This window comes from Marmota flaviventris, chromosome 18 (assembly GCF_047511675.1).
Source record: "Marmota flaviventris isolate mMarFla1 chromosome 18, mMarFla1.hap1, whole genome shotgun sequence".
In the NCBI taxonomy this organism is placed as follows: Eukaryota; Metazoa; Chordata; class Mammalia; order Rodentia; family Sciuridae; genus Marmota; species Marmota flaviventris.
The window spans coordinates 16,670,433-16,697,012 of NC_092515.1; the positions used below are offsets into that span (position 1 = coordinate 16,670,433).

Consider the following 26,580-nt stretch of genomic DNA (forward strand, 5'->3'; position numbering starts at 1 on the left):
TACAATCATCTGATTCTTGGCAAAAGTGTCAATAACACACTGGAGAAAAGACAGCCTTTTATACAAATAGTGCTTAGAAAACTGGTTATCCATATGTAGAAGAATAAATCGCATTTTGCACAAATCAACTCAAAATGGATCAAAGATCTACAAATTAGACCAGAAACTATGCAACTCCTGGAAGAAAATATAGGAGCAACATTCCAACACAGGCACAGACAATGACTTTCTCAATAAAGACCCTGAAGCTCAGGAAATACCAATTAATAAATGGAATGGCATCAATTTAAAGAGGTTCTGTCCAGCTAAGGAAACAAGAGTGTGAAGATGGGCTGGGGATGTAGCTCAATGGTAGATTGCTTGCTTTGTATGCATAAGGCACTGGGTTTGATTCTCAGCACCACATATAAATAACAAAAAGGTCTACTAACAACTAAATTTTTTTTTGAGAGAGAATTTTTAATATTTATTTTTTTTTTTTAGTTCTCAGCGGACACAACATCTTTGTTTGTATGTGGTGCTGAGGATTGAACCCGGGCCACATGCATGCCAGGTGAGCGCGCTACTGCTTGAGCCACATCCCCAGCCCTAAAAAAATTTTTTTTAAAAAAAGAATGTGAAGAGAGAGCCTACAAAATTGGAGAAAATCTTTGCTAGTTACTTTTCTGACAGAGGATATCCAGAATATATAAAGAACACAAAAATACTTAATACCAACAAATAATCCAATTAATAAATGAACAGAACTTCTCAAAAGGAGAAATAAAAATGGCCAACAAATATATGAAAAATGATTCAACACTGTTAGCAATCAGGGAAATGAAAATCAAAACTACGCTGTGATTTCACCTCACTCCAGTCAGAATGGCAGCCAACAAGAATACAAACAATGGCCAGGTGCAGTGACACACACTTGTAATCCCAGCAATTCAGGAAGTTGAGGCAGGAGGATCACAAATTCCAGGCTGTCCTAAGCAACTTAGCAAGACCATGCCTCCAAATAAAAAATAAAAAAGCTTGGGCATGTGGCTCACTGGTAAAACACCTCTGGGTTTGGTACCCAGTACCAAAAAAAAAAAAAAAAAATGCTGGAGAGGATATATGGAGAAAAAGGAAGCTCTTGTGGGATGATAATACAACCACTATGGAAATCAATGTGGAAGCTCCTCAAAATACTAGGAATAGAACTTGTATTTATCCTAAAGAATTAAAGTTATCATACTATAGGATACATGCATACCCATATTTATAGCAGCATAATGTACAATAGCCAAACTATGGATCCAGCTTAGGAATCTTTCAATGGCTTACTGGATAAAGAAAATATGGTATATATCATAAGGGAGTTATGTTCAGCCATGAAGAAAACTTTAATTACATCATTTGCAGGAAAATGGATGGAACTTAAGAACATTAGTTTAGGGAATATGCCCATTTCAGATGGTCAGGGGTCGTACATTTTCTCTTATATGGAAATTAGAGAGGAAAAGGTGTATTTTCTCCAAAAATAATTTTATGAAGTGAAACTTGGATGTGGAGGGAGGAGAGGAAACTTTACTGGTATCTCACCAGTATGAAGTGTCTGATGTAGATTGAGTTGTAAGCCATGATTAAAGACCTTGACACATTCATAAGGTTTCTTTCCAGAATGCATTCTCTGATGATGCAAGAAGCTGGAGTGATAGCTAAAGGTCTTTCCACATTCCTTACATTCATAGGGTTTTTCACCAGTGTGAATTCTCTGATGTTGAATAAGGTGTGAATGAAGTCTAAAGGTTTTACCACATATCATACATTCATGGGGTTTCTCATGAGTATGAATTTGTTAATGTCTTTTGAGGTGTGAATACTGTCTAAAAGTCTTCCCACATTCCTTACACTCATAGGGTTTCTCACCAGTATGAATTCTCTGATGTAGGTTAAGTTTTAAGCCAATTATGAAAGGCCTTTCCACATTCACTATATTCATAAGGCTTCTGACCAGAATTAATCTTCTGATGGTGAGAGTAGCTTGAGTAATAGCTAAAGGCTTTCCCACATTCCCTGCATTCATAGGATTTCTCACCCATAAGAATTCTCTGATGTATGGTAAGGTGTGAGCGATGCCTAAAAGTCTTTCCACACTCTTTATATTCATAAGGATTCTCACCAGTATGGAATTGCAGATGTTCAGTAAGTTGAAAGCCACAAATAAAAGCTTTCTCACATTGCTCACATTCATAGGGTTTCTCACCAGTATGAAGTCTCTGATGTTGAGTCAGTTGTGATCTCTGTCTAAAGGCCTTCCTACATTCCTAACATTCATAGGGTTTCTCACCAATGTGAATTCTCTGATGTAACATTAGTTCTGAGCCATAATTAAAAGCCTTTCCACATTCTCTACATTCATAGCGTTTTTCACCATTATTAATTCTCAAATGTTTTTTAAGTTGTGAACAATGAATAAAGGTCTTCCAGCATTTCTTACATCCATTGCATTGGTTACCATATTGAATTATCTGTTGTTTAATAAGGAACGGGGTATTAATAATTTCTGTGTACTCTTTACATTCAGAAAGTTCTTTAGAATGATTTTTGTGTTGACAAAAGAATAAATGATAATAGAAGTTTTTTCTACATTTTTCACATTCAGAGATTTTCTTTCCATTTTGAGTAAGTAAAGTATGTTGAATAAAAATGGGCACGTTTTCATGGTACATCATAAATTGCCTGAAATAACACTCCTTTTGCTCAAAATGACATTTGCATTCCCAAATATCCCTGAAAATGGATCCCTCAGGAATAAAATTTTCCACAATAGCCCATGGGGATGATTCTATTTCATAAATGTCCCTTTTTGGAGATAACTTCTTGGGGTCAGCTTTTGATGCCAAGTCTGAAAGAAAAGAAATATATTTTATTTCCTAGTTTTGTATACAAGAGAAATATACTAAGTTAATTAAGGGAGTAATAAATTCAATAGTGCTGAAAAAATGCTTTTTGGTACTAGGGATTGAATCAGGGGTGCTCAACCACTGAGCTATAATCCCAGCCCTTTTTATTTTTTGAGACAGAGTCTTGCTAAATTCTTAGGGCCTAAGTTGCTGAGGCTGGCTTTAAACTCCCAATCCTCCTGCCTGCAGAGTCACTGGGATTATGGCATGCATCACTGTACCCAGCAATAGTCCTAAAATTTTGATCTGCTTTGAAATCAATCACTGAATGTAATTATGTTATATTTAGGAAACATTCTAGACCAACCAAATCAAAATCTAAGAATGTTGATCATAGTATGAGATAAACTGAATGAGAATCCACAACAGTATGTTTAATATTCCCCACTAACCCAAAGGCTATGTGGCAACTGCAAGTTGTTCCCAAATTTCTGTTCTTCCCTTTTTGAAAATATCAATGAACTCATGTTTACATAGTTGAGAACAAATCTCCTCATTATAAACCTGCATTTCTCAAACTCTTCTGCACCTTGGTGTGCCATGTAACTGGGTTCTCCCTAAAGAAATCCAGATGTATTATATAGTAACTTCTGAGAACTTCTCCTCAGATCCAGATGACCCAAGCCCTAATTGCTAATTCTCCCTCTTCAATTTTTAAATTTGTTCTTTTTAAATATACATGACAGTAGAAACTATTTTGACATTTTATACATACATGGAGTATAACTTATTCCTATTAGGATCTTATTCTTGTGGTTGTACATGATGTATTCAAATGTGAACATAGGAAAGTTATGTCTGATTCATTCTATTGTCTTTCCTATTCCAATCTCTCCTCCCTTCCCTTCATTCTCCTTTGTCTAGTCCATTGAACTATTCTCCCTGTGCCCTGCCCCATTGTTGTGTGTTAGCATCTGCATCTCAGAGAGATCATTCGACCTTTGGTATTTGGGGATTAACTTATTTCACTTAGTATGATAATCTCTAGTTTCATCCATATATTGATGAAAGTCATATAGCATTCTTTTTTTAATTAATGAATAATATTCCATTGTGTATATATATCACATTTTCTTTATCCATTCATCTGTTGAAGGGCACATCGCTTAGCTATTTTGGATTGAGGTGCTATAAACATTGATGTGGCTGCATTACTGTGGTATGCTGATTTTAAGTCCTTGCTTATATACTGAGGAGTAGGATAACTGGGTTAAACGGTGGTTCCATTCTAAGTTTTCTGAGGAATTTTCACACTGCTTTCCAGAGTGTTCACAGTAATTTATAGTCCCACTAGCAATGTATGAGCATACCATTTTCTCCACATCCTTGCCAACATTGTTACTTACTTCTTGATAATTGCCATTCTGACTGGAGTGAGATGGAATCTCAGTTAATTTGCGTTTCTCTAATTGCTAGAGATGAAAAATTTTTCATATATTTGTTGACCATTTGTAATTCTTCTTGAAGTACCTGTTCAGCTGCTTTGCCAATTTTTGATTGGATTATTTGTTTTATTTTTATTTTGGGGGGTTAAGTTTTTGTGTTCTTTATAGATCCTGGAGATTAATGCTCTATGTGAGGTGCAGGTGGCAAAATTTTTCTTTCATTCTGTAGGTTCCCTCTTCATGCACTTGTTTAAGGATAGAAAATCAAGATATAACTAATAAGTATTCAATAGCCAACTGCTGAGTATGTGTGTGTGTGTGTATGTGTATATATATAAAATATATATATACACATTAGGTGCAGATGGACACAATGACTTGACTTTATTTTTTTTTTAATGTGGTGACAGGGATCAAATCCAGTGCCTCATGTGTGCTAGGCAAGTGCTCTACCATTGAGCCACAACCCCAGCCCGTGCTGAGTATATATTTAAAGAAGTAGGATTGAGAGGGGGGAAATGCAAAACAAGTCAAAGATAATAAACTGTTGAGAACTGTAATAATTTAAAACCCTTAAATTTGCAATAACTCCTTAACACGTCCCATAATTTTCCTCACCCCTACATCTACTGGAGTATTTGGTAGATATTTTATACACACACACACACACACACACAGGAGTATTTAATAACAGATATTTTATACACATACACACAATTTTATTTTACACACACACACAATCCACTATAATTTAGTGGATTAAACCAGTACCAATAACTTATCTTTCAGATTTGAGCTCAGTCAGCCATTCCTTACTTGGAGTTTCTTAGTGGTAGTCAGATAGTGGTCAGGCCAAATCATTTCAACAGCTTCCTCACTCACATGTCTGGTTCTTAGCTTGAAAAGTATGAGAAGCTGGGGATTAGAAGAGCTAAGTCTGTTGAGACCCTCTTACATGGCAGCTCAAGCCTCCAAAACATGTGGAGAGATACAGGAGGGAGGGTGTGAACATATGCCAGGCACAAGCTGACTACCTTTATGACTTAGCCTTTGAAGTCACAAAGTATCACTTCAGCTGCATTCTATTTGTTAGACACAAGTAATTTTGGGATGTCCCATTTTCAAAGTATAGTTAAGAATGTCACAGAATTTTTTAAAAGATGTATTTATTTATTTATTTTAGATAATTTTAGTTGTAAATGGATACAATAGATTTATTTGTTTTATTTGTTTTTACGTTGTGCAGAGGATCAGAACCATTGCCTAATATGGCTAGGCTACCACTGAGGTACAGCCCAGCCCTTGTTACATAACTTCTTTTTCTTTTTCTTCCTTTTTTTTTTTTTTGTTTTAACGTTGGTATTTTTTTTCTTATATCTTTATTTTGTTTATTTATATGTGGTGTTGAGGATTGAACCCAGTGCCTCACATGTGCGACGCGGCACTCTGCCACTAAGCCCCAGCCCCAGCCCCTTGTTACAGAATTTCAATACTTTTTTTTTGGTACCAGGGATTGAACCCAGGGGTGCTTAATCACTGAGGCACATCCCTAGCCCCTTTTTGTATTTTATAAGAGACAGGGTCTCACTGAGTTGCTTAGGGCCTCTCAAAGTTGGCTTGTTATTCACTCAAGGTAAACAATTTCCTGTATTCTTATACTAACACTGATTTTTTGTCTGTTTCTGAATTTCCAGTAAAAAGAATCATACAGTTTGTAATTTTTCCCTCATCTTCTTTTATCAAATACTGTGTTTGTAGGGTTCATCCATAATGTTACACACAGCAGTGACTTATTAATTTTCATTACTGTATATGAACAGTAAAGCATGCTCTAGCAACTCATGAGTGAATCTGAGACTCTTAGGGTCTTAGAGTCAAAGCTATCATCATACTAATAACAGAACACATTTTGCCTTTCTTTCCTTCCCCCCCCCCCCTCTCTCTAAGAGACAATCTTTCTAAGTTGTCCAGGCTGGCTTCAAACTCCTAGGTACAAGAGAACCTCCTGCCTCAGCCTTCAAGTAGCTGGGACTACAGATGCATGCCACAATGCCCAGCTTTTAGTTGCCTATTTCTTTCATTCTTTGACTAGTACTGGAAAGTTTCTGAGACTTCTGGATATGGGATATTGGTGAAGGTGATCCCCCTCTCACTGGCAAAGCTACTCTCCCACTGCCTTGACAAGGTCACAGTGAGGATGAATGCTGGCAAAGCCATGCTGGTTGGTGGGAAACCGAAACCATGAGACCCCTTTTTATGTAATTGGGACTTTTCATTTTCATGCTCATGTTCCTCACAGGAGGCATGAGTATGTTAAATGCCAAACCAAATTAAATTTCAGATGGCTAGAACATAACAGGTAGTTCATGCCTTAAAAGCTGTTCTACTACCCCTCAGCATATCAAGGACAAAGTAGAAAGCTGCTCTTCCATATCAGCACACTGAGGACAAAACTGATAATAGACAATCATTTTCTGAAAGGTCATGAGAATTTTAGGCACCACATTGATTATATCAACTAGAACCCAAGCCCATATTTCCGGCCTTTTAGAAAACCTAATCATTATGCTCATTGTACAAAACCCACCATATGTTGTTTCATTCTTGATTAAGGAAAGTTATGTTATACATTTAGGAAAGTTAAGACATATAAGGATACATTCTTTTCATTTCTATAAACCCTCTTTTACTTCATATAGGGATTTATGATGAGCATATTTAATATTGGCGGAAAGTGGACTGATGTTTAGAATTTACTTTTTATTGAGAAAGATTATAAAGATATAAGAACTTGTGTACCTTGACTGAGAAACAAAGATACTCTTTGAGAAAGCAGCTGAACCAGTTTTATGAGAATAAATTTAGGAATTAATTAAAGTAGCTTTATAAGACATATTTTTAGAATAATGTTAGAAGTATTATCCTATTTAGATTCTTGGTTTAGAATTCTTGAGTTTTTAGCTGTATGGGTTTCTGATATGTTTTAAGAATGGTTTATAAACTTTAGGATATTTTAAGTTTAAGATTTAAAAGGACTTTTTTAGATGGGAATTTTAGATTAGAAATAAAAGTGCAGGTGTACTTTAAAACTTAAATGTTAATGATAGGTTAGGAGACTTAGAGTCTGGTTACACAGTTTGGCATTAGTTAATAAGAAAATAGTACATCTTGGGAAAATCTGAAAAAAATGTGAATTAATGACGCATTTTATTAATGATTGATAACTAAAAAGTCACATCCTGGAAAAATGTAAATTGATGTTACACTTTTCTATACCCCTAATTATGGTTAAGGAAACATTATGTCTTGGCAAAGTTTTGAAACTGTATAATCAATGATGTATTCTGAATCTATAATGATGAGAAAAATTATAATAAAAGATGATCCAGAGAAAGCTGCATTAGAGCTCTCTCTCTCTGGAGATTGCTCCAACGAAACGACTCCTGTTCATCTTTTCACCAACGCCACTCATCCTTCAGGATTCCCTGGACCCCGCTAGGGCTGGACCCTGGCAGGATATTGTCATATTTGGAAATTTAATGGAATAATTATGTATTTGTATATTCTATTTGTTTCTAAAGTAGTAAATTTAGCCAATAAATATGTCCTTTTTTTTTTTTTTTGACATGGATGAATGACTCGTTTGCTCTTTGACCACCTATGTTGAGGTGATATGTGTATGGGGTCATGTGTATCTCCCCTGGCCTGGAAGTCGAGGCTGTCATTGCCCCCAGCATCCCTGGGCGCATCCAGCCTACAGGGACCCTGCTGGCTGGGACTGGGCCCAGGCAAGGGGGGTTGGTGAGCACAGGATGAGTCCTGGGGTACCCCTCTGTTACCATGGCTGTTCTCAGGTTCTCAGGACAGGAGCAATCCTCCATCTGTTGCCAGGAGCTGTACTGGGACAAAAGACCCCAACAGGAGAGAGGGAGGTTGTGGGTAGGAGCCACAGAGAAGCCCAGGTAACCACAGAGAGGAAAAACAGGAACATGGAGTTATTGTTACAGAACCATTACATACAAGTTGGGCAAACTGGGCAATATTGGAGAGAGCACGGGAGTCAGAGGTGAGAAAGGGTCATGGGGTATAGTCTGAACCTGTCCTGAGGGGCTCATCTGAGGGTCTGAGATGGCAGAGGCCAGGCTGCTTGTGGAGGCCCCACAGCTTGGCCAGCAGCTCTTGAACAGAATCCTGTATAGGATTCATGCATTTTTTGCTTCAGGAGTCCCTGGATATTCTGGCTTCTTTCCTGTTCATTCTCCAATTCTAATAACTCATTGATATTGACCTCATCAGGCATGTCTGCCTTGCTGCCACAGTATAGCTCCTCCAAGTTGATCCACTTCACGTCGTCCAGCTGCAGCTCCTGTGGGCCCACAATGGGGACTGCAGCTATGGGGACTGCAGCTTGCTTAATACTTACTTGTCCAGCCGCTGCGCTACCATCCTGCAGTGGCTAACCAGTGCCATGCAGTCTAAATGTACACTTTCAAAGACTAATTCATTTTGTTTTCAGCACTTCTGTGCTCTTAAAAACCATATTTATTCAGACATGCTTTTATCTCTGTAGCTTTATTACGGTCCAAGAAATTATTTTGAAATCCCAGTTTCCATGTAGCCACATGGAAATAAAAACAGGAAGAATAAGGGACCAATCAGTGTAAAGAAAAAGAAATTTAATATTTTTAATATTTAAAAAATAGCCACAGTGAGCTCTTTAAAAGACAGTTGTTTTGCTATAACTATTGAAACTAGAAATAAAAACTCCACTGAAATCATCTTATAGAAAAACAGTAGAAATTGCACACAATAGTTTTCAGAGACTTGTGTTTAAAGAAAATTTGTAGGCTGCTGTTAGTTGGGACTGAGTTCCTGCAATAAGTTCAACAGACCAACCAAAATGGAGTTACTCAAGATGAAAGTTCATGTCACCAAGTCAAACTGCATTTTTTTTAATCTGACTTGAGAAGTCAGGAGAAAGAGAATAATCAAATTCCTAAACAAGCCAGTTTTAGCTTATAAGATAAGGAAATACCTGATGTTAAATTTTTAAGGGTTAACCTTACCAAAAAAGTAACTTAATGTTACTTTTTTCTTTTCTCAGGTTTTTTTCTTTTCTACTGTTCTGTTTCCTTGTTCCCATGTTACAAAATTTACAATTCTGCTGCTGCCCGACGGGAGCTTTTATTCTATTTTATAGAGGGGCTGGAGTTATGGCTCAGTGGTAGAGCACTTGCCTAGTATGTGTGAGGCACTGAGTTTGATCCTCAGCACAACATAATAAATAAATAAATAAACAGATAGATAGATAGATAAATAAAGGTGTTGTGTCCATCTACAACTAAAAAATACTTTAAAATAAACCAATTAGATCTATAACCAATTTGCAGTAATTTTGTCTTTTGACATTTGTATATGTGATACCTGCTGGATGAGATGTCAGTAAAACAAATCACAAAAGTACAAATTTCAAATTAATAAACTCAAATTATAGACTAACCTGTAAACAGAAATACTAGATTGCAAACAGGAAGACTGAATTGTACTTTTGTCTTACAAATAAATTCATCCACGTAGCTGGACTTAGTGTTTTGTTTGTATCTGACTAGCGTGAGTACAAATTAATCATTAAAAGAAGATTCTTTATATAAATGCTTGATAACAAACATCGTTGTAGTACTAAAATATTCAAAGCAAAAAACTTTTTTTAGATGGGAATCTCATTATGTTGCCCAGAGTGGCCTTTAACTCCTGGGTTCAAAAAATCCTGCCTCAGCCTCCTGAATAGCAGGGATTTAAATGACTTTTTTTTTAATCTCATGATTTATCCTGGAAATTCCTATTAATATCTATACAAAAAGTAATAATGAGTAGAACTGCTCGTGCCTTAGCTTGAATCAAAGCAGTGGCACCAAAGTGTACATTATCACTCTTCTTCATTGCCATTATCTGTTGGGGGAAATGACAGATTCATTTAAGAATGCTCATGATGATCAGAAAATATGATTAGTTTTGTTATATCTCAGGCCTTCAGTTCATGTTTGGTATATTTTATATGATGAAACATGGTGCTGCTGTATACAAAAGTAGATTGACGGTTTTGAGGAAAAAGCATAAACTAAATTATTTCAGTTGCAAATTGAACTAGTTACTTTATTTCTCATGGAATTCAATTTTTACTTGAGAGAACAACAAACAGGCTATGGTAATTTAGACACCATAATTATTTCAGAAAACTAAAAAAAAATCTGTCACTTCAAGAAAAACTATTTGTCAATGATACAATTCTACCTTTCAAGTTAAAAACTAGACTTTGGCGGGGGGCTGGGGTTGTAGCTCAGTGGTAGAGCGCTTGCTTAGCATGTGTGAGCCACTGGGTTTGATCCTCAGCACCACATAAAATAAATAAATAAAAATAGTCATTGTGTCCATCTACAAAAACAACAACAACAAGAAGCCAGGCGTGGTAGCCCATGCCTGTAATCCCAGAAGCTCGGGAGGCTGAGTCAGGAGGATCAAGAGTTCAAAGCCAGCCTCAGCAATGATGAAGTGCTTAGCAACTCAGTGAGACCCTGTCCCGAAATAAAATACAAAATAGGGCTGGGGATGTGGATCAGTGGCTGAGTGGCCTGAGTTCAATTCCCAATACCAAAAAAAAACAAAAAACTAGACTTTTGGAAAGTTTGTTTCAGCTATTATGAGTCTAACATTTTCCCAATACTTAAAAAAGACTCTTCTGATGAGATCACCGATCATATTAACAAACATTACTGGTTATTATAAAATAACATATTTTTGGTTATTTGAGAGAAAATGTGTTAGTGTAGTGTATGCTCATGCACACAAAGTGTTAAGTTTTGCTGTGCTTAGCAAAACAAAGGGGTTCTGTGAGAAACTATGAACTCTTTGAACTGTGTCCTTGTTGCTGTCTTAAGAAGATAAAAGAATGTTTTGCCAAGTTTTATATAGATAGATAGATATAGATATAGATATAGATATAGATATGCTTGCCAAGAAATAACTAACTACAAGTCAGATAATAAGAAGTATGGAGCACTGTGACCATGAACAACGTTATTCTGAGAATGTTTATCCATGCTTTAAAAGATTAAGCTGCCCAGAGGATGTGATTCTTTTTTGCTGTATAAAAGAAGTAGGGAAAAATTAAAGAGGGGCTCATTTCTACTGGATGTGTGTGTGTGTGTGTGTGTGTGTGTGTGTCTTTAGCATGTCTGCTGTAACAGGAACTACAGATTGTTAGCGGGTTCTGACAGTGTAGGAATATCTGAATAATTAATTGAAGCAATATTTTCCAAGTGACTAAAGCACAGTATTATAAAATGGGTAACACAGGTAAGAGATCCATTCAAAACTAAGATAGGCCAAGATCAGTGGCACACGTCTATAATCCCAGCAACTGGGGAGGCTGAGGCAAGAGGATCATAAGTTCAAGGTCAGCCTCAGCAACTTAGTGATACCCAAAACGTCTGGGGATGCAGCTTAGTAGTAAAGCACCCCTGGGTTAATTAAAGGTCCCCTTCCCCAAAAAACAAAACAAATTTAAAAAATGGATTTTAACAGTATATGCAGACAGAGATGACAGTCCAGCTATCTTTTTTTAGTCTAGGCATTAAGGAAATATGCAAAAATAAAAACAAAATACTGTCACTTTCTCAGTAAATATCTTTGTTTTGGGAAAAATAATTGTCATAAAATATTTATGTTAATATTCTGTATACCATTTTTTTAAATAAGTAAATTTTTTTCCTAGATTTTATTTCTAAGATAGTAAATACTGAAAGATATGATATATATACACAAGAGCTCCTAGAGTCCTCAATAATTTGGGGGAGTATTCAGGTATCTTCAAAATAAAAACTGATGACTGTATATTCTAACACAATTTATTTTTTCTTATTCCTAATCATGGACATTCAGGTTGTTCCCAGTTGGTTATTATGACTAGTGGTGCATGAATATTCTTATACATTTCTTTGGATAGAAGTTAGGATTTCCTTCTAGTAGGTATACACACAAAAGTGAAATTGCTGCATCATAGTAAGTATATACACTTTTTTAGCCGTTAGTTGATACTATCCAACTGTTTTTTAATTAAAGATTCCTTCAGATGCTAAGAGAGGTCCAGTTCTATCCATCTTCAATAACACTTGTTATTGTCAATCTTTTTACCATTGGCTGTCATGGCAATTATGTTATGATATTAAATTGTAATTAATTTACAACTTCCACAACTGCAAATGAGGCACTTTTTCATATGCTTATTGGCTGCATTTGTCCATTATTATTGATATTTATGTAAAATTCATAAAACATAAAATTTACCATTTTAGCCTTTCAATAAGGTATGGTGGTGGTACACACCTGTAATTCCAGTGACTTGGGAGGCTGAGGCAAGAAGATTTCAAGTTCAAGGCCTGCCTCAGAAATTTACTAAGACCCTGTCTCAGAAAACAAACAAAATTGGTCTAGGGAAGTAGCTCTGAGGTAGAGCACCCCTGGGTTCAATCCCCAGTTCCATTCACACACAGACAAAAAAAAAAAAAAAAAATATATATATATATATATATACACACACACACACATACAATTCAATAACTTAGTCAAATCTCAGTATTGTACAACATCATCACTATCTAAACACAAGAATATTTTTATCACTCCAAAAAGAAATCTTATATACACAGTCATATCCCATTCCCTCCTTCCACCATCCTGGCAACTACAAAAATTTTTAAGCCTCTATGGATTTTCCTATTCTGGACATTTCATATAAATGAAATCAAATAATATATGACCTTTTAGATCTTGCTGTTTCACTGTACATGTTTTAAAGGTTCAATTATGTTGTAGCATTCATTCTTTTTTATAGCTGAATAATATTACCTTGGGTGGATATGCCACATTTATCAATTCATCAATTAATGGTCCTGTGGGTGGTTTCTGTTTTTTATTACTGATTTGTAAGAATTCTTTATATGTTCTGAATATGACCAACATATATATTGCAAATATCTTCTCCCACTCTAAGCTAGCACTTTCACTCTGTTTTTATTCATTATGTTTTAATGAGTCGAAATTTTTCATTTTAAACTAATTCAATCCAAAGGTCACGAAAATATATCCATACTCTCTTCTAGAAGTTTTACTCTTTTACCTTTCATATTTACATCTACAATACATGCAGATTTGATTTTTGATGGTTTGAGGTAGGAATCAATATTACTATTTTTCTAGACAGATACCCACTGATTCAGTACCACTTATGGAATAGAACTTCCTTTCCCTGCCTATATGTTAGTCATTTATAACTCACTTCAATAAATATTTCAACTCTACTGAAATATTTTTAGCCTAGGTCACCGTGAAAATCACCATCCCAAAATCAGTGCTCCAGTGCCAGTCTTCATTCCACATGACTCTTCCACGTGAGATATAAGTGGTCAATCTCTTTGCTTCCTGTAAACCACATTGCTATGGTTTGTCCCTTCCAAAATGCACATTGAAATCTGGCCCCCCCAGGGTAAGAGCTGAGAGGGGTGGGACTTTTAAGAGGTGGGTTTGTGTCATGGGGGCTCTGCCCCTAGGAAGGGATTAATGTTGTTCTTGGGAGAGATCTCATGGGAGGAAGTCATCTTTCTTTGGCACACACCTACTTGCTCTTCTGCTTCTCTGCCATTTTGTGGTATCACTTAAGGCTCTCATCATACATTAGTTTGATTTAATCATTCCCCAATGTATTCATATATGAAAATATGTTGTATACCATAAATGTGTACAATTTTTATTTGTCAATTTAAAAATTAATTAATTTAAAAATGATCTGCAGGTCAAAGAGGAAATAGCAAAGAAATTTAAAGGATCATAAGGACATCCTTTATTTAAAGCCACACATGACCTAAATATGCTTCAGTCAATGATAGAGTGCCTATATGATGGTGGTCCATAAAATTATATTGCCCAGTGATGGTGAAGCTATCTTAGTTTCTGTAAACATGAGTTCTATGAGTTTCATACAATAATGAAGTTGCCTAAGTATCATTTCTCATTGTATTCCCCTCATTAAGTGGCATGTAGCAGGATATATATATATACACCCACACACACACACAACTTTACACTTATAACTTCAATGACTTAGAAGAAATGAACTAATTCCTTGAAACAATTAACTATCAAAACTCAGCCAAGATGAAAAAGATCATCTGAATAGTCTAACAACTACTAAAGAAATTGAATTTGTAATTCAAAATACCCCTGAAAGGTGCTGGGGTTGTGGCTCAGCGGAAGAGTGCTTGCCTAGCATGTGCAAGGCCCTGGGTTTGATCCTCAGGACCACATAAAAATAAAGGTATTGTGTCCAACTACAACTAAAAAAAATGCCCCTGAAATAGCTTGGCACTGGAGCACACACCTGTAATCCCAATAACTTGGGAGCCTGAGTCAGGAGGATCACAAGTTTGAGGACAGCCAGGCAACTCAGCCAGAGCCTGACTCAACATAAAAAAGGGCTAGGGGTACAGCTCAGTGGTAGAGTGCCCCTGGGTTACATTCCCAGTAAAATACCCACATATACACACACATACACGCATGCACACACACAAAGTCCCCCAAAGAAATCTCCAGGTCCAGATTATTTCAATGGAAAATTTATTTTGCCACTCATATGTTTTAAATAATTTCTTCTAGAAAATAAAAGAAAAGGGAATACTTCCCAACTCACCTAACAAGGTCAGTAATTACTCTGATACAAAAACTGGGCTAAGTCAGAACAAAAAAAGAAACTACAGGCCAATATCTTTCATGAACATAAATAAAAAATCCTCAATTAATTTTATGAATCCAACCCAACAACAATAAAAAATACTGTTTTATCATATAATATACTACATATATTATACTATGTAATATATTATGATTTATCAATTGATGTAATACATCAAATCAATATGACAAAGAAGAAAAATAACTTGATTACATCAAAACCCATTCATGATAAAAACTCTTGGGGCAATAGGACAGGAGGGAAATTTCCTTCATCTCATAAAGGGCATTAAAAACAAAAATGAAAAATCTATAGTTTATATCATAATGATAAAAGACTCCAGTATAGGGAGTGGGGCAAGGAAGGATGAAAAGAAAAATTATAGACTTGGGGGAAAAAGTCCAACAAAGGCCTTCTAGAATACACAAAGAATGCATAGTGGCAAAGGCCTCTAATCCTAGCTACTCAGGAGGCTGAGGCAGAAGATAGAAAGTTCAAGGTCAACTGGGCAAATTAGACTCTGGCTCAAAAAAAGAAAGAATACACAAAGAACATTGAAACTTAACAGTAAAAAACAATCAAATTAAAAAATGAGCAAGAGACAATTTACTTAATAGGATATACAGACAACAAATACATGAAAAGACATTCAATACCATTTACCACTAAGGAAATTCAATTGGCTTTTTTTCCTATTTCATATACATACACATGTGCGCACGCACATGTACACACATATGTACACACACGTTTATATTTCTTACATTCATGTATATATTAGTACATGAAAATAAGTCTTAATTTGTCTACAATAAATGTTCAAGAATTAAATTGTGGGTGGTATGGTAAATCTATTTTCAGTTTTGAAAAGAAATGCCCAACTATTTTCCACAATGGTCATACATACCATTTTACATTCATTTTTACATCATCATGCACGAGCTATCCATTTTCTCTGAATCCTAGCCAGCATTTGATATTATATTTTTCATTTTACATTTTAACCATTCTTATAGGTATCTCATTTTTGGTTTTAATTTGAATTCATGAAACAATGTAATTATAAAGATGGATAAGAGCATAGTGGCTACCAAGGGTTAGAGAAAAGGAAAAAGAAATATGTGCAGCTATAAAGAGATAACACAGGGAGTCTTGTGGTGACTGGTCTGTTGAATATGTTGACTACTGTGGTGGAGATGCAAGGCTACATGTGATAAAACTACATATAGTTATTTATACACACACATAAACAAGGGCGTGTATAACTCAAGAAATCTGAATAATTTCTATGGATTGTAGCAATGTCAAATTTTTGGTATGATATTGTACTATAGTTGTGTAAGGTATTTATACTAGGGGAGACTGTAGGACTTTCTGTACATTTCTTTGTAACCTCCTATGAGCCTCCATTTAAAAAAAATTTTTTTTTTTTTGAAAAATCACTATACCAGGGCTGGAGATAACAGCTTAGCAGTAGAGTACTTACCAAGGCCCTGGGCTTAAACTCAGCAATTCAAAAAAAGATAAAAATAAAATCAATCAATCAATCAATCAATCAATCTCTATACCCAAGCCAAAGGGAAAGTCTAGTCAGGCAACAAGATTTCCTTGGTAAAGGAATGACATCTTTAAATTAAAACACATAGAAAAATATGTATCCTTTTTTCTATGATTTCCTTCTATTAGTATTTCATGGCTTCTACAACAAAATACTTCAAATTGGATGGCTTACAACAACACAAATGTATTCTTTCACAGTTTCTAAGCAATGTAATGAGTTGTAGACATCATTAAAGATCTTTGACCTGTATAATGATGTGCTCTTGGCCTCCAGAACCATAAATATTCCATGTTGGCACACAGAAACCCAAAAATTCCTTGCTGACCACTTTCCATCCCAATCAACTCTGCCATCTCTACCTCCTCAAAGTAGTCATATTTTATTTAACTCTCCCAACTTCTAAACAATCCTAATTCTTTCCTAAGTATTCTACTGAAACATTTTTTCTTATACTCTTGATCCCCTACTAGATTGAAAATGTCTTCATGACACATTAAAAATGTTATTCCATCACCTACCAAAGCAATTTATATGAATCTTTTAAAAAATAATAATAAACATTAGGCAGGAAAACTGCAAGTCTGAGGATAGCCCAGGCAATATAACCCTGTCTCAAAATAAAATTTAAAAAGGTGGGTGGAAGACTGGGTCAGCTACAAGGGAGGTCAAGGCAGGAGGACTGCAAGTTCAAGGTCAGCTTAGGAAACTTTGTGTGATACTATCTCAAAATTAAAATAAAAATGGCTGTGCATGAAGCTTACTGGTTCAATCCCCAGTATTTAAAAACATAAAAAAGAAAGAGAGAAAGGGCTTTACCTTAGTGATAAAGCACTTGCCTAGCATGCAAGAGACCTTGGGTTCAACTCCAGTAAAATACCCACACACAAAAAATAATAATAAAATCCTGTTGATTGTGTGTTATTTTTTAAGAATTTTTTACACAATGCCTATATTTTATTTATTGATTATTTTATGTGGTACTGAGGATGAAACCTAATGCCTCACACCTGCTAGGCAAGGGCTCTACCACTGAGCTACAGCTTTACTCCTGATTGTGTCATTTGATGAAAAGAAATGTTTGATTTGATGGATTCCCATTTGTCTCTTTTTGGTTTTGTTGCCTATGTTTTGGTATCATAGCCAATTAATCACTACCAAATCCAATGTCATGAATCTTTTCCATAATATTTTCCTCTAAGAGTTTTTATCATTTTAGCTCTCACATTTAGTTCTTTGATCCATTTTGAGTTAATTTTTATATCTGTTTGAATTTTATTCCCCTACATGTGGATTTCCAGTTTTCCCAACATTGTTTGTTAAAGTGTGTCTTTCCTCATTGAACAGTCTTGACACCCATGACTAAACCATTTTACTATATATACAAGGGTTTATTTCTGGGCTGGGTGCTTTATTCCAATGGTCTATATGTCTCTCTTCACTCCAGTAGCATCCTGTTTCATTTCTGTGGCTTTGTAACAGGTTTTTGAAATAGGTTTTCTGTAATTATTTGCTTACTTATTTTTCTTTTCTTTTTTGAGAGAGAGAGAGAGAGAATTTTAATATATATATATATTTTTTTTTTTTAGTTTTTGGCGGACACAACATCTCTGTTTGTATGTGGTGCTGAGGATTGAACCCAGACCGCACGCATGCCAGGCGAGCGCGCTACCGCTTGAGCCACATTCCCAGCCCCGCTTACTTATTTTTGTTAATAACCTTGCAAACTCAATATTCTGACCAGTTTCCAACATTCTGCAATAGCTTCCTGATAATGGCTTACTCACCTGAATATTTTCTTCCTGTCACTTCCCTCACAACCATCCAGGGTTCCTTCCCTTGCTCTAATGAGGCAATCACAGCTGGCTTAGAAACAGAAAGTCCTAGTTATAAGAAAAGAAATTGAAATGAGATGGAAATGATAATACCCAAACACAGTGACTCAGAGTTGATTTACATAAAAATAAATCACAGGTCTGTAGAAGAAAAATTAAAGGATAAATTATGTCACGTTCAGTTAAGTTCAAGATTATAAGAAACAAAACAAAGAAATACTAAAATTTATATAACCTTTTTGTCTTCTTATTTTGCTATGAGAAAAAAGTTTCCTGATATATTTTTTTCAGATTTTTTAACATTAAATGTGAAGTTCTTAGAATGTAACTTCCAAAGGCAAATTATGTAAAAGAAAGTGCATTTGTTATAGAAAATAAGATAGTGTCCATTTGAGCTATAAATAGTAAATGACTTTTACTGACCCAGCCTACCACTATATTAATTGGAAAAGCCAAACAGCTTCACATTTGGGATCCATGTGGTTAGTGTTCTATGCTGTGCACTGGCAGGTATAGCACAGTGAAAATAAAAGACAAAGCCTGGCTTCTTTAACAATGTTATGCTTTAACAATGCAGCATTTTAATTCTATCCATTAGTCATCAAGGAAAAAAATTACTATAAGAAAGGACCAGAACAAGTGAGGATAGGGAAATTGATTGTGCTAATAGGGAATCTAATTGTGTTCATTTCTACCCAAAGGAAATTTTTATCTAGTTAACTGAAAGCTATCCCTAAAATTCACAGGGGAGAGAGCAGATATTCTAAGAAATTATTCTCAATGAGTTGATAGAGACATTCTTATCTGTTAGGTAACTTTACCAAGTGAAACCAAGTTGCTCCAGTACTCCAACATCACATCTTTGTACAAATTCCTCTGTGCAGGATTCAGGCATTCCCATTCTTCTTGAGAGACGTCTCACATCTCTGAACAACACCAACCCCTAAAGTAATACATCACAGTACTATTTTATGATATTATAAGAAACATTTTTAAAAAGCAAAGATAGGTACTAAAAGAAGGCATTGGAGGAAAGGAAAAACAGTGTATAAATTAAGTCTTTGAAATTGATCAAAAAGGAATTTAGTGTGACTAAAGCAGAATGCTTATATTTCTTTGTTGTTATTGTTGTTGTAGCAGATGGATACAATATCTTTATTTATTTGTTTGTTTAAAAAATTTTAGTTGTATATGAGCACAGTAACTTTATGTATTTATATGTGATGCTGAGGGTCAAACTCAGTGCCTCACACATGCAAGGCAAGCGTTCTACCACTGAGCCACATCCCCGGCATCTATTTATTTATTTTTATGTGGTGCTGAGGATTGAATCCAGGGCCTTACATAGTCTAGGCAAGTTCTCTACCACTGAGCTACAGCCCCAGCACCCTATATGTTCTTAAACAATTCAGTTTCTGCAGATACATTTTCTTGCATGCTGTGGGAAACTCTTGTTAATCATCTAGAAATTAAGAATACATAGAGGTTCCCAATTAAATAGCTGAAAACTGTGAGGTACAGTGGTGCATATCTCTAATCCCAGCAACCTGGGGGGGGATGAGATGGGAGGATCTTAAGTTTGAGGCTGTCTCAGCAAGTTGGTGAGACCCTCTCTCAAAATAAAAAAAAGGGGGGGGGAGTGGTTGGGATTGGGTAAAGTGCCCCTGTTTCAATCTCCTGCACAAAAAAGAAAAAAAAAATTTATTTTTCCCAGAATGTTTTACAAAAATCTCCATCTTAGGGGAAAAAAATAAGCTTGAAGATATTCCTTCATCATTATGACTATTATGTCATAGATACTTTTACTCTTCACACAATTGCTTTAGTAAACATCTGATGCAGGCTATACTTCCCAAAGATGGACACAGTTGTATCTCTCACCATTATGCTCTTCTTCAATGCAACCTGAATTTGTTCCCTCCCAAATGGTGTGGAGATCATTGCTCCCTTCTCTTAGGCTGAGAGGACATTTGTGATTTAACTATAAAGTATGGCAAAAGAACTACATGACTTCTGAGGTTAGATCTCAAAAATGGCTCATATTTCTGCCTTACTTTCTTGGAATGCTTGTTCTTGAAATCCAGCTACTAGGTTTCTAGGAAGCGTAAGCAGCCTATGGAATAACTCATAGAGAAAGGAACTAAAGCCATCAAAGCAACAGCCAGAAACAGCTTGCAAGCCATGTAAAGAAGTCATCTTGAAAGTGGGTCAATTCAGCTCCCAGTCAAGCTACCTCAGCTGATACCACAAGAACAGAGACAAGCAATCCCTACCAAGCCCTGCCCAGACTATAGATGTCTAGCCAAACTATAACTTGTGGTTTTCATATATTAAATTTGGGACTGCTTTGTTTTTTTAATTAATTTTTTATTTATATATGACAGTGGAATGCATTACAATTCTTATTACACATATAGAACACAATTTTTCATATCTCTGATTGTATACAAAGTATATCACACCAATTCATTTCTTCATTCATGTACTTTGGATAAAAATGTCCATCACGTTCCACCATCATTTCTAACCCCCTGCCCCCTCCCTTCTCCTCCCACCCCTCTGCCCTATCATCTATTCCTCCCATGCACCCCCTACCTACCCCACTATGAATCAGCCTCTTTATGTCAGAGAAAACATTCGGCATTGTTTTTTTTAGGATTGGCTAACTTCACTTAGCATTATCTTCTCTAACTCCATCCATTTACCTGTAAATGCCATGATTTTATTCTCTTTTATTGCTGAGTAATATTCCATTGTGTATATATGCCACATTTTTTTAATCCATTCATCTACTGAAGGGCATCTGGGTTGGTTCCACAGTTTAGCTATTATGAATTGTGTTGCTATAAACATTGATGTGGCTGTGTCCCAGTAGTATGCTGTTTCTAAGTCCTTTGGGTGTAGACCGAGGAGAGGGATAGCTGGGTCAAATGGTGGTTCCATTCCCAATTTTCCATGAAATTTCTATACTGCTTTCCATATTGGCTGCACCATTTGCAGTCCCACAGCAGCGTATGAGTGTGCTTTTTCCCCCACATCCTTGCCAACACTTATTGTTGTTGGTCTTCATAATAGCTGCCATTCTGACTGGAGTGAGATGAAATCTTAGAGTAGTTTTGGTTTGTATTTCTCTAATTGCTAGAGATGTTGAATATTTTTTCATATATATGTTAACTGATTGTTTATCATCTTCTGAGAAATGTGTGTTCAGGTCCCTGGTCATTTATTGATTGGGTTGTTTATTTTGGTGCTTAGCTTTTTGAGTTCTTTATATACCCTAGAGATTAGTCCTCTATCTGATGTTTGAGGGGTAAAGATTTGCTCCCATCGGGCTGCTTTGTTAATGCAGCAATAGTAACTGATTTTTTAAAAACTGATGGTAAAACATTTGATCTTCTAATTAAGAGATTTCATCATTCTCTTAAACTTGAAACTCTGAATGGGCAAAGTCTTTAAAGCTTTTTCTTTTCAGTACTGGGGCTTCAGCCCAGAGATTCTTACCCATTGGGCCACATCCCAATCCCTTTTTATTTTTATTTTGAGACAGAGTCTCCCTAAATTGCTAGGGCTTGCTAAATTGTTGTGATACTCTTGCCTCAGCCTCCTAAGTCACGGGGATTACCATGTGAGTCAATGGGATTACCACCATCATGTTCAACTCTATAAAGTCTTTTTTAAGGCACATATAAAAGATTTTTGTTTTTAATTTTTCCAGGGGATAGGACCCAGGGCTGCTTTACCCTTGAGATACATCCCCACCCTTTTTATTTTGAGACAGTTCACTAAATTCCCCTGGCTGGCCTTGAACTTGTGATTCTCCTTGCTCAGCTTTTGAGATGCTGGAATTACAGTCATGCACCACCACAGCAGCTATACATATTCATTTGTAACTATACCAGTTACAATGGTGTAGTAGTAACTGTCATCAACTACCACCTCTCCCTGTCCTCTATATTCTGTCTCTAAGTTAGAGAATATTGATACAGAATGTTCCAGATTCACGGATATAATCTGAGATTAATATATCCTGTTCATCTAAAACTGGAGTTTGTAATTAAGTATTCACCTTTCTTTTGGCAAGATCTTTATTCTTTCTATGCAAACATCAATCATGTCTCCATCTAATTCTAAAACCTCACAAAACAAAAAGTCTTTCCATCCAGTGAGGTCACAGAAAACAAGTTCCCACAATATCTAACTGGGAAACCCCAAATATGAAAAAGCATAGATTTCCCAGTAGAGTGACATATTATCTGTTCTTTCCCTGTGAACTCTACTTCCCCTGAGGACATCTCAAGTTGTGGCTTTTTTTTCTCCTCCCACAAACGTTATACCATTATCTTCCTTGTTATTCATTGCTGGTGTCAGACACCTCTAAAATCTAATGTCATCAATTCTTCAGATTATATTATCTTATTATCTTATTCTGTTACAGTGATTTGTTGACATTCAGGCTTTTGCTCCTCAGGAATTTTATTTTTAATTATTTTTTTTCTTGCTTTTGAGACATGATTTTGTTATGATGCCCAGGATGGTCTTAAACTGATGGGCTCAAACAATTCTCTCACCTCAGTCTTCCAAGCAGCAGGACTACAGGCTTGTGCCACCACACCTGGCACCCCCCACTCAGGAATTTTAGCTTTTGGCTTACTGTCATTACTACCAATACTACTAATCTTAATTTTCAGTAATTTCAAATATCCACATACAGAATCTTTCTAACATGATGGCCTCCTCAACCCCAAAATACTTCTACTTCCATAATCTTGCCTCCTACTCTACTTCAATCACTCATCATTACTACTCTAGACCCTATTGTTATCAATAACCACAATATCTCCAAAATATCAAGTGATCTTCTCTCTGATCATCTTCCCATTTCACATACCCAGCTCATATTTCTTCTTCTACTTCTTACTAAGTTTACATTCTATGCTCAATTAATCACTCAATTCTCAACAATTTCCTCAAAAGAATACTATTTTCTATTCTCACCTTATTCCCGGTAGAAGACTGAACATATGAAACACAAGGAATGATTTATTCAATGAGTGTATGAAAACTGGTTGGAGAGGAAAGGAGCAAAAAAGGAAGGGCATGAACTTTTGGTACCATCACTTATTCACTAGTAAGTTACTGTATAATTCTGAGTACAGTAATAATATCAGGACGAAGAATGCAAATATTCATGTGTCTTATAAGAAAAAAATTACTTCAATTAGAAACTTGAAGTAGTAAACTTACATTGGCCATGGTTTATTTTAGAATTGAATGTATTAATTAATCCTCTTCTTGGTTCCACTGTAGAAGAAATTCAGTCCAAAGAATGTGTTGCTGGATGACAGGATAGAAAAGACAGGAGATTAAGCCTCTGAGGTCCCAAAATGATAATTTTATTCCCCCTTCAAGTATCCCTACTCCATAAACACATTCTTAAAATGGTTAGAAGAAATTTGGACAAATCCCATCTTTACTCTTTACTAAAAACTATGAGGGGGACACAACCACAGTAGATTGGACTCAAGAAAAACAACCTGGTCTCTTTAGCAGAGGGATTTAGTTAGGCCAAACTAGTCTCCTAACACTAAAATGAAATGGTCTTCACCCAGCTGCTCAAAATTGAGCACTGAACTAGCACATTCTCACTGTATTAAGAAGAAAAAATAAAAAGGCAAGACATTCTTATAAAGAGAAAAGATCAAGGAAATAGACCCAAAAGACCCAATAACAAGCATTTTTAAAAGAGACTAAAACACAGGTGGAAAACAAGAAATAAACAGAACAAAAATTTCCAGAGCAAAGTAATCCTTGAGTCTTTAGTTTGATGCACTATAAGAATGAAAGAAAAAACACACCGGGAAGCACCCTGGAAAATCTTAAGTTTGTCTTTTGATACCAAAAGATCTGCTAGGCAAGCACTCTACCACTGAGCTACGCCCTCCAGTCCCCTCCAAGTATTTTGTAATAAAGAATTTCAAAACAATGGGGTTGTGGTATAATCTTTGAATAATAACTTAAAAAAGCACATAAACATATTACACAAGTTACTTTTTCTGAAGCTATATGATAAATAAATGTGGGGTGGACAACATGATTTAGGCTTTTGTGCTGTGTGCGTTGACTACTTGAATGTATCCCTGAGACCATGTCTAACGTACTTTTATTACATGTAAGTAAAGGGACACAAACAGCACCCACAATCATGGTCACAGTCATACAAACTCCACTTACACAAATGGTCACACACAATCATACTGTCACAAAAGTACAATCACGCCCTCAATGTTGTCAGAGAAAATAGCCACACACAGAGGCCAAGGACAAACCCTAGACTCCCTAAGTGCTCTCAACACAACCCACCCCTGCTAGGGCTGTTCCTGCACTCAGGGTCCTAAACCTACAGACACTTCTCTTCCAGGATGCCGAGGAGCCAGAATTCCTCACTTCCGGCATCCTCAGGGTGCGCTCCCGCCCAAGTTGGGATTCAGCTTCTAGGAAAGGCCTCACGCCCACGCCTGACTCCCGGACCAGTCCCCAAAGGTCCTCAGTAGCCCACCGAATCCAGACCACTCCACCAAGCTCCTACCGGAAGTACATTTGGGCAGTGGAGTCTTCTGGGAAACTGAGTTCGAGGCAGAGATCCGGAGAGCGCAGACTTGGGGCTGCGCATGCGCAGGTTCACTCAGGGCTGGCGTGTGGCCAACGCCGGCGGTTGGTGTCTGGATTCCGGACTTTCTGTGTCCTCCGAGGACGGGTTTAGGAACTGGCACCGTGGCTAACTATACCCACTCAAAGTGGACTTCTGCAGTGGCTTAAAAGAATTGTTGGCTGGTGCGGAGGGACACGGTCTTTTTGTGAGGTTACGGAGGGAGGATGTGTCCTAGTCTGGGTCCGCACATGCGCGTGCCGGAAGGTGAGACGGAGAGGGTGGACGCGACCCCGACTGGGGTGTTGTGCCCGGGATTGTAATGATTTGAGAGTGGCCGTGCTGTCTGCCTGCGTGGGTTCATGCGGCGTGCTCGCCACTCGTACCGTGGTTGTGAGTTGTTACCCTGGGACGTGGCTTGAATGTGAGAGGCCATTTAAAATCATTTCTGTGCGGAGTGTGCCACTAACATAATGACTTTGTAACTGGTCTACGTATGGATGGGTTTAGCTGCTGCGTGTGTAAGAGGAATTCGGACCCTGGGGAAAGAGGGAACAGGTTGGGACCAGGAGGAACTGACATGGATAAATCACCCATCTCTGAGGCAGGGAGATCTTGTCCTGAGCTTTAGATTTGAGAGTGGGAGCAGTGTGAGGTGCTTTTTGTGTGTTAGGAATTGAGAAAGGCAGGAAGGACAAATCCATGGGAAAGACAACCTTTCTGAAATCTCACGACAGACTTAGTGAGGAAATGTTACTTATGTTTGAGAACAAGTGATTGTGCTTTTCTCTCTGAATCTTTGTTATGAATGGTGACATGATTTGCACTTGAGACTGTCACAGGGAGAGGATACTTGAGTGAAATAGGAGGTATGTGAAGTGGTTTGTGAATGTACCCAATTATTTAGATAAATTGTATAACAGTGATAGGGCAGGTGATTAAACTGTTATGGCCTTGAGATTAATGTGTTTTAAATGATTATGATTGAGTGGGCCATCATGTGAATGTTGGTGTTACTGGATGTGTTTGAATGTTTCTTCTATGAGTTAAAGTCTGGATGAAAGACAGTGAGACTATCTGGATGTAACAGCTTTTAAGAGATTGCAATGAGTGTTTTGAGATTGAGGATGGGTTGGTACATACTATGGGCCTCACTTTCTTTACTGCTAAAAGATAATAGGGTGCTAGGAATGTAACTCAGTGGCAGAGCCCTTGCCTAGCATGTACAAGGTCCTGTTTTCAATCCCCATAACCACAGGGGCGGGGGAAAAAAGTAAAGCTTCCTGAAGCATTGGATTTTGGAGGGAAATTTGAAATATAATTTAAATTTAAAACATTTTAAAAATATGGAACAAAAATTTATTGTGGTGAAGAATGCAAACAGACCATGAAAGATTTCGAGTTAAATCTCAGTTACAGAGTAATTGGGAGTATGGTTGT

The 26,580-nt window shown here is 36.6% G+C and overlaps 1 protein-coding gene across 1 annotated transcript; it reads right to left on the reverse strand.

Moving 5' to 3' along the window:
* Positions 1-1,453: 1,453 nt before the first annotated feature.
* On the reverse strand, positions 1,454-25,121 carry Znf461 (zinc finger protein 461). Its single transcript, XM_071605042.1, is given in 6 exon segments — positions 1,454-1,933; positions 1,935-2,875; positions 18,447-18,542; positions 19,316-19,437; positions 23,739-23,828; positions 25,081-25,121. Coding segments are annotated over 4 exon segments (1,491 nt in total). The 5' UTR covers positions 19,350-19,437; positions 23,739-23,828; positions 25,081-25,121; the 3' UTR covers positions 1,454-1,513.
* Positions 25,122-26,580: the final 1,459 nt, after the last annotated feature.